At 34.4% G+C, this 9,321-nt stretch overlaps 2 protein-coding genes across 2 annotated transcripts in view; one reads left to right on the top strand and one right to left on the bottom strand.

Annotated features, from left to right (window-relative positions):
* On the top strand, nucleotides 2,068–4,609 carry LOC107605715 (protein JINGUBANG). The gene is made up of 3 exons (XM_016307682.2): nucleotides 2,068–2,518; nucleotides 2,933–3,448; nucleotides 3,826–4,609. Exons 1-3 carry the CDS (start codon nucleotides 2,327–2,329, stop codon nucleotides 4,531–4,533), a joined length of 1,416 nt encoding a protein of 471 aa, XP_016163168.1. The 5' UTR covers nucleotides 2,068–2,326; the 3' UTR covers nucleotides 4,534–4,609.
* LOC107605714 (inactive protein kinase SELMODRAFT_444075) overlaps nucleotides 4,760–9,321 on the bottom strand; it is a 5,011-nt gene continuing 449 nt past the window's right edge. Inside the window, exons 2-8 of the mRNA XM_016307681.2 lie at nucleotides 9,135–9,271; nucleotides 7,361–7,455; nucleotides 6,142–7,154; nucleotides 5,797–5,957; nucleotides 5,545–5,624; nucleotides 5,143–5,464; nucleotides 4,760–5,060 (exon numbers count right to left, since the gene is read on the bottom strand). Of these exons, the coding sequence (XP_016163167.1) occupies nucleotides 4,911–5,060; nucleotides 5,143–5,464; nucleotides 5,545–5,624; nucleotides 5,797–5,957; nucleotides 6,142–7,154; nucleotides 7,361–7,455; nucleotides 9,135–9,271 (1,958 nt within the window). The 3' untranslated portion in view covers nucleotides 4,760–4,910. The remainder of the gene's footprint in view (nucleotides 5,061–5,142; nucleotides 5,465–5,544; nucleotides 5,625–5,796; nucleotides 5,958–6,141; nucleotides 7,155–7,360; nucleotides 7,456–9,134; nucleotides 9,272–9,321) is intronic.

Here is a 9,321-nt window from a genome sequence, read left to right as displayed (position 1 = left end):
ATTTGTTGTTACTTTTACTTATTAAAAATTATTTTTAATTTAATTTACCAAATATAGATGCTACAACTTTTAAAAAATTATCTATTAAAAATCAACTTTCATAAATTACTTTAAAAAAATAAAAATTTTACCAAACTAATCATCAGATTGTCTATTTTTCTTTTTCCATCTTTGTATTTTGAATAGCTTGTATTTGAAGCAAAACTATAGGAGTAATATAATAGAAAGAAAGAACCCAAGAATGCTCCATGTGAAGTTCTCATCATTAACGGAATGAAGTTATGTTGGAAATGGAAATCGATATAAGAACTAGAAACTCCAATATTTTTTAATGGCATATCTTGTTCATCTACAAAGAGAAAATGTAACTACTACAAGCTAGTGAAGTAACATTTGAGGAATGTATAATTCTCACCGCCCCTACCTTATATAGACCCAAACTCCATAATTCATTAACTTTCAATGAATAAAACCATGTTAGTACTTTCAAGAAGCTTCCTCTCGCCGAAAGGACACTCTTCTAGTCCTATATAGCAAAGAGTTTGTTTATTTATATGCTATCTATATTTAGGACAAGGGATATATGTTAATTTAATTATATTATGATTCATTTATTAATTTAATTTTTCTGTATTAAAATAATTTTATATAAACAACTAATTATATATTATTATATTAATAAAAATAATTATTTTTTATTTATTAATTAAAAAATCATTTAAACATATTAATCTGAGTAGATGATCAGATAAAATTTTTTACACTATATTAAAATTAAATTCTTTAATTATTATAAGATATGGAATCAAGTTAAATAAGATCTAATTTATTTCACCTCAAATATTGACGTGCCTTTTTTTTTCTCAACCAATCATAAGGAAACAGTTGGTAAAAATGTAAAGAGTTAGAATATAGAATCCAACTCAACACCCATCTCCGGAAGTTTGTATATATGACTATATGTAGTAACGCAATAATGATAATGCATTTGTTCTCAAATAATGTGTGAAACTGTTTATGTGGTTGGGAGAGAGCATGCAACTAGAGAAAAGTAACTAATTTAAACATTAACGTTTCTAATTAGGGAAAATATTTTATTCATTTTTTATAATAAAAATATTATAATTATTTTCTATAAAAAAATATTAATTTAGATCGATTCAAAATTTAGTTCATTGAATTTTAGTTAAATTAATTTGTTTGATTTAATTTTCATAAAAATAATATGCACGGTTTAATTAATTATATGAGTGACTCTCTTCTAATTAATCATTTGACTTAAGCTTAAAACAAAGATAAGATTGCATGAGAATTTAGATAGTTTACTACTTTACACTTAAAAGAGAAACCCTATGACGCTAGACTAGCTTAGTAATGGTCTCTTCTCTTCAATTGTTTAAGCAAATAAAACTTTAGAAAAAGGTGTGTGTTATTGCTTTGTAGTATTTATAGTTTAGAGTTCAAAAAGCTAATAAGATATATTATCTTTGCTTTTGTTGCATTGTATATTTTTAACGAATTAGCATGATATCTAAAAAAGTTGAGCAGTAACCGGTTTGTATGAACCACCTTTTTTATATCTATAACTTGTTATGCTTAAATAAATATAATTTCTTAATAAGTTGCTTGCCCTAAATTTATTCAAAAATTTATTCACAAACTCGATTGAAAATTTAAACTTATAAATTCTTAGCAAGAAAAAGATCTAGGTAGCCCTTGCTGGACCAATCAAACATTGAAACATATTATTATCTTTATGTTAATCACATGTCAGAAAATAATATGACAAACAATAAACATTTTCCACTTGTAAACACATTATTATATTGGAAGTTAGAAAGAAACATTACTCACCTATCCAAAAATAGAAAACACAAACTATTCCCACACATTATTGCCACTTCCCTATATTTTACCCAATAAACCCGAATATCAAGGAATTTAAAATTATTAATATTTCTTGTTATTTCAACCCATTTTTAAATATTAAATTCTCATACGTGGCAGCATACTATTGAGCAATTCATATGCACCGTGTATATATAGAGATGTATTTATACCTTCCACTCTCTTCCCTCTGCTTTCATTAGTAGTGCAATTTGCATATTCCTTCATTTTCCCTGCAAATTCTCTTCGCCAACCAACCATTCAAATTCTCCATTTCTCAATTGTTTTTCCGCAGATTGAATTTTTCGGTGCTCGTTCAAACCATTGACGACAAACTTTTTGTTGTTGTTCCGTTTTCTTGTGCTTGTCCTATAGAGTGGTGAATGAGGAACAACAATATATAGTTCCATAACAAAGTAGAAATATCAACAAAATTTAAATGGCTATGAGAGGGGATGGGGAAGAAGCCACCGGTGTCTCGCGTCCCCCGGCGGGAATCCACTCGGAACGGACGCCCTCGGCCGACTTCTTATCGGACAATGAGCTTTCCATGCAATCCAACACCGCCGCCTCCCCTATGAGCCCTTACTATGATCCTGGCCGCCTCAGCGGCGAGGGATCCCCATTGACGGTAAGTGTGTTCGTTTTTTCTATTTGGAAAAAAAAAAACTATATATAATTGATGAGAAAGTACGGGGAGCCAATGGAATATTTATATAATTGAGGTTTAGCGAGTATTAAAGATATAACAATTAGTGTTACCTTTTTTTATTGGTGTAAGTTTCTGGGATGAGTGGTATCATGATATAATTTCAGAGTTCTAGATCCAAAAGGTCAAGAGTTCAATTCTTGGTGAACTCTAAAATTAGTTTAATTCTTAATATTATGGATAATGTTTATTTTGTAACTCATATATACCTATTGTACAAATAAGTCATTAGCTCCATTAGTTCCATAGCACGATTTTAAATTATTTCAAAACAAAACCTTTAAATAAAAATGTATCACTTAATTTCATCTAACATTGACATAATTTTGGCAATAGATGTCACCATGGAACCAAACCGCAAATTCGCGATTCTCAAAGGAATTATGCTCCCAAGGCGGCGAAAGCACCGCACAAAGTGCTCTCCTCGGCTCCCTGGTCCGCGAGGAGGGACACATATACTCCTTGGCTGCCACCGGTAACCTCCTTTACACTGGCTCAGAGAGCAAGAACATCCGTGTGTGGAAGAACCTCCAAGAATTCTGTGGCTTCAAATCAAACAGTGGTTTGGTTAAGGCCATCATAATATCTGGACATAAAATCTTCACGGGTCACCAAGATGGTAAAATTCGAGTTTGGAAGGTTAACCCTAAGGCACCAAATGTTCACAAACGCGCAGGAACGTTGCCAACGTTGAAAGATATACTCAAGAGTTCTCTCAAACCAAGTAACTACATTGAAGTTCGGAAAAATCGTTCAGCACTTTGGATTAAGCATTCTGATGCAGTTTCCGCCTTAAGCCTTTCTCATTGTAAAACATTGCTCTATTCAGCTTCGTGGGATAAAAGCATAAAGGTAACGTCTTATTTTCCACTTATTATTTTATTTTAGGTGGAAACTCAGTCGCAGTCGACTTCACGTAAAGTTGATAGCTGATAGTCGTTATATGGTTTGACTGATTTGACTAAATTTTCATCTAATGACAGCTATTAATTTCAGGTAAAGTCGACTGCACCTGATAGTCGTTATATGGTTTGACTAATTTGACTAAATTTTCATCTAATGACAGCTATCAATTTCACGTAAAGTCGACTTTTCACTTTTATTTTAAGTAAAAATTGATGTCAAATTTTCTTCCAATAAAATTAATAATTAAAAATTATGGTTAAGTGTCATTATTTTATTGGTAGTGTGTGTGACCCATGCAAATGATGCACTAACAAAAATAACAGGTGTGGCGCATCTCCGACAAGAGGTGCATGGAATCCATCCCGGCTCACCAAGATACGGTGAACTCCGTGGTGTGCGGCGTCGATGGCCTCGTCTTCTCCGGCTCCGCCGATGGAACCGTCAAGATGTGGAAGCGGGAAACTCCCTCCTCCCGCTCCACCAAGTGCACCAAACACACCAATGCACAAACCCTGCTCAAGCAAGAATCCGCCGTCACCGCCCTCACCCTCGATGCCTCCTTCTCTACCCTCTACTGCGGCTCCTCCGACGGTCTCGTCAACTTCTGGGACAGTAACAATAACTTCGCCCATGGCGGCGTCCTTAAAGGCCACAAACTAGCCGTCCTATGCCTCGCCGCTGCCGGAACCTTAGTTTTCAGCGGATCCGCCGACAAGACGATCTGCGTGTGGAAGAAGGAGGGAACGATCCACACGTGCGTGTCGATGTTGACGGGGCACGAGGGTCCAGTGAAGTGTCTGGCGGTGGAGGAAGACAAGGAGGCGAAGGCGCGTGGTGGTGAGAGGCGGTGGGTGTTGTACAGTGGGAGCTTGGATAATTCTGTAAAGGTATGGAGCGTTGCTGATGTTGGAGGTGGTGATAATCAGGAGCAGCAGCGCCACCACCGTATGTTTTCTGATTCAGATTCAATACCATTTGCTGAATCTGTTAGTAGCTACTCTTCTTCGTGCCGGAGCAATAACAGAAAATAACTGAAACAAACCGCTCTGGGTGTATGAACGGTGGTGATTCAGTTAGCCTAGTGTGTATAACTGCATATTGTTTTGTGATGGGCCTTGAAAGGCCCAGCCCGGCCCATATTTTGATGCCCCCATCTCATCTCTTTGAATTACTCTCTCACTATTATGTATTACATCAGACATAATATTATAAAGGAAGACACCAAAAAAAATTTATATATATATAGGAGAGGGGATGTTGAGATGAAAAAGCATTTCATTCACCATAATAATTAACTATGTTGAGGAGAAAACCACAAATAACAAGTGTCAAGGGCATTATCTTTGACAATTGAGTTTTTCCTTATACCAATAAGTGAAACTTTGCTTGTGTGAATGTTTCTATGTGATCAATGTGATAGCCTACGAGAATGACTTATTGTACCTTTATGTGGAGTGTGAGAACTCAAACCACTTAAATGGCCACTTCTATTACCAACTGAATTGAAGTCTAAACCAATAGGACGAACTGCATCACCCCCTTCCAGTACTCTCAGGATCTACAAGTATATATAAGAAGCATTTTCATTTTTCAGTCCATAATTTGCAAGAAACTAAAAACATGTTAAGCCTTATGCATACCTTAGACATTGGAGGTCTGGCATCAGGATCCAGACGTAGACACAATGAAGCAGCTCTTGCCATGGCTTGTAATTCAAAGTTAAATTCCAATGACGCCTCAAACCCCAAGTATGGATTAAGAGACCGAACGTTTTGCAATATATGATCTGCCTCTAACATGCGTATAGGATGAAACCATTCAGAAAGAAACGAGTGGCCATTAAATTGTTCCAACTCACTAATTCTTCGACCTGTTATTAACTCTAGTAAAACAATGCCAAATGCATATACATCTACTTTATATGTAAGATTTCCAGCTTCAAGATATTCAGGTGCAAGATACCTGTATAGGTTTATGCAAAAATTAACAACAACGTAACGGTGTTATATAACATGAAATTATGTATAAATAGAGATAATTACCCTGACGTTCCTACAACTCGATCTTGTTCAGTGTTTATATTCCATTCTGAGTGCCATCTAGCAAGCCCAAAATCAGCCACCTGAATGAATGCGAAACGATCATGTTTAAAGCTACTTATTCTTAAAATCACACGGTGAAAACTCAGGTGCAGTCGACTTCACGTGAAGTGATAACTGAGAGCCGTCGATTGCACCTGAGTTTCCACCAATTCACACACTACAGAATGCAGAACGGCCAGGTAATTAAGCTACCAAAGGCTCAAAGTCATGCGTTAAGAGAATATTTCTGGGTCGAAAGTCTCTGTGCACTATGCAACCAACTCTGCAATCTTCATGAAGGTAGCGTAATCCTCTTGCAGCTCCAATCGCTATCTTTAACCGTGAGTTCCAATCCAAGGGGGTATTCCCATCTCCTGTCAATATAGAAAGAAATAAACTTTGATATGAACTTTTTGTTGGATTATTCAGAAGAACATTCAAATACAAGTGCAAAGAACTGAAAGAGAAACTCATAATATGTAAAATGAATTAATAGCCGTGTAAGTAAAGGTCCAAGGATCCATAATCAAACTTGAAATGAAGGAAATTGAGGCATACCATGTAAGTAAAGGTCCAAGGAACCATTGCATATGTATTCATAGACTAATATCCTCAAATTGGCCTCTACACAAAATCCTATCAACAACACAACATTTCTGTGTTGTGCACAGCTCAAAACACGAACTTCCCTGCAGAAATCAAGATCAGCTTGAGAGCCTCCAAACTTTAACTGTTTCACAGCAACAACCTGGCCATCTCTGAGAATTCCCTTGTGAACAACACCAAATCCACCTTCAGCTAGAAAATTTGCATTCGAGAACATATCAGTAGCTTCCTCTATCTCCTTGTAAGAAAACTGTCTAGGAGGCTTTCCAAACACTGGTGCTTTGTTCTGACACTGAGAGCACAAGGGAGGAGGTATACACGAAGTTCTGCCCATAGGAATGGTGGCATTACCTCTGTTGCCCAAGTTGGAAGCGTAAACTCTGCTTTGAGATTGTTTAAACCCAAGTTCATTATTTGTCCTTTTCATTTCTTGATCACAGTGCATAAAATTCTCAAGTAGTGTTTTGGAAGTTGGAGATTTGGTTCTTTGGATAACTCTGTTCTCAGGAATCCAAAATACATCCTTGTTATCATCACTTGACACATATGGGATTGAATGTGTCCCCAAATCCTTTTCCAAATCAAAGTTGAACTCTTTTGGCTCATTGATTGGTTTGTATGCTCTTTTTTCGTGCAGTCCCTGACCCTCATACAGAGGATTTTGCTCATAGACTTGGAAAAGAGAAGCCATTGAATCAGAACTTGACTCTGAGTAAACACCGATGGTTCTAGTGGCAGAAGTAGCTGGTTCTTCAGGGCTACTAACTGGGGTTGAATGCTTCAATCTGCGGCCTTTGAGCTTTCCAATTGCTATATCCGGTGAAGAAGCAGAGGAGAAAAATGGAGTTTGGAGTTCATCAGAGCATGCTAAGTTAAGCCTGAGAACTTTTGGTTTTGAGGCATTCATCACCACAATGCTACAGTTGAGTTCATCCATGCAATGCTTCACCTCTTGCTTTAACTTCCTGTTTCAGAAAATAAGGTTAAGTTATATAACAAAGTATGATTTTGGCATAAGGCACTGAAAAGTTCTACTTGGTTGCTCTGCATGATTGATAGTTGAAAACAAATGCTAGTTTGTTAATATTGAAGGGGTATGCATGTACAAGCAGTCAATTAAATGAGCTATAATAGCTTAGAAAAAAGAAATACATTTTTCATGTTAAATTACTTGTCCAGTATGACCCAATGGGAGCCACTCCATCTGGCTTCAGCTGCTACAGCACCACTTGGAGTACCAGTTACCACCTTAATCTTCACCCTAACCTGAATTTATATATTTCATCAGCACTTATTAGTATCCATTTACATGATTAGTGAGAACTGAAAAGGTTTCACCTCCTTGTGTGCAATCTAATTTGTCACTTGTAAGGTTGTACCCATAAGGTTCACTGTGGGAATTATTTGTGTGTCTTTTTTGTAATTTGAAGTTTTGAACTCTTGTAAGGATATATAGCATATGGCTAATCATTGAACTATTCATCTTTTATTACACATTACTAACATGCTTTAATTTCATGATCCCTGAAGTTAATTCTACATTCCAAATATCTTTTTAAGCTAATTGCGTAAAATTATAGTTCTAATAGCGTTTTCCCCTTGCTAGTTGCTACCTCCTCTTTAATTTTATTAAATATTGTTGTCTAGTTCGTGAAAACTTTATGCATGTGCAATTATTAATGCATGTTGTTTACCAAGGCAAGATTTGCAAAGCACATGCAAATGAAACAAACTACAGTCAAGCTGGTACAGCAGTACAGCTTGGCAAAGATCAGAACTGAAGCTTCCTCTATTCTGACACGTTACTGAGAAAAAGATTTGAGAAAAAAAAAAAAAAGGATATTTGTTCATAGATCAGACTACCATAAATACTGTTTTACGTGGTAAGAGTAAAAGAATCTATTAATAATTTAAGTTTCATTCTCAATAGTGTGCGCATCAATTCTCAATAGTGGTAAGAGTAAAAGAATCGATTAATATTTTAAGTATAAATTCATGCATGATTTTGGGGGAAGACAAATGGAAAACCAAATTAGTAAGGAAAATTTATGGAAGATGAGGCGTGTGTTTGAACTAAAGTTTTGTAAATGAGAATTTGTATTAAATTGATTTTATAAATTTATTTTGATAGAAAGTGGGTTAGTATTAATGTGATTTATGTTTGGTAATTTTATATTAAAATAGATTATAGCAAAATTAATGTTGTTTGGATTATATTATTTAAAATTATGTTTAGATAAAAATTACTAAAAAAATGTTCATTTATATCATTTTAAATTATATTTTTTTTAACAATATGCATTAGAGAATATAAAAAAAAATTATAAAAAAACATATTACTATGAACAAACAAAATAAATAAAAAATTGATTAAAAAAAATCAAAACATATAAAAGAATACTAAAAATAATAGTACAAAAAATTATTTATTTATAAAACATGACCATGAAAAAAATACAAAAATTCTGATAATTATTCTTAATTTTTTTATTACAAATAAAATCGAATGGCAAAATTAACAGAAAAATAATATTTTTTTTCAATTATTTTTCAATTTAATAATTGAAGGCAAACATAAAAACTAAGCTTAGTTATTTCTAGTAAACAAGAATTAAAACACAGAAGTTATGTTTGTCTTTAGAAAAAAAAAAAAAAAGAGACAAACAACAAATTCTGATATTCAAAATGATTGGACGTACTTTTTTATCCAAACGCTAAACTAATATCGATCATTTAATTGCTTTACGTTTAAGTAATAAAAATTTGAAAAATTTCAAATACATTAAAATTTGTTTCACGTTCGCTGAATTTTTTAATATTAAATTCTTTTTTTACTATAGTAATAACTCGCAAATCCCAATTTAATACGACGACAAAATTTCGTGAGGCGCCTAGCTTCATTATTTCATTTTATTATTTTAAAAAGTTTGGAATAATTTATTTACCTCAATTTGATTGTGCAACTGAAGCACCATCTGAGCACAAGATTCTGATATATCGGAAATCCTCTCCGGCAACTTCCCAGCACCTATTCCGCTAGAACAATCTCCACGCAACCTTGAAAAGTTCCAGAACCTTCTACCTGAAAAATTAAATTCATTCCAGGTTCATCAAATCGTTAGAACAAATTAC

Source organism: Arachis ipaensis, chromosome B06 (genome assembly GCF_000816755.2).
Source record: "Arachis ipaensis cultivar K30076 chromosome B06, Araip1.1, whole genome shotgun sequence".
In the NCBI taxonomy this organism is placed as follows: domain Eukaryota; kingdom Viridiplantae; phylum Streptophyta; class Magnoliopsida; order Fabales; family Fabaceae; genus Arachis; species Arachis ipaensis.
This window is presented reverse-complemented; position numbering and strand designations above follow the sequence as displayed.

Excerpts from the sequence above, each read along its gene's own strand:
- LOC107605715 (XM_016307682.2), top strand. The coding sequence starts at position 2,327 with ATGGCTATGAGAGGGGATGGGGAAGAAGCCACCGGTGTCTCGCGTCCC. Across the intron at positions 2,519-2,932 it reads GCGAGGGATCCCCATTGACG|ATGTCACCATGGAACCAAAC; the intron begins GTAAGTGTGTTC and ends TTTTGGCAATAG. Across the intron at positions 3,449-3,825 it reads CGTGGGATAAAAGCATAAAG|GTGTGGCGCATCTCCGACAA; the intron begins GTAACGTCTTAT and ends CAAAAATAACAG.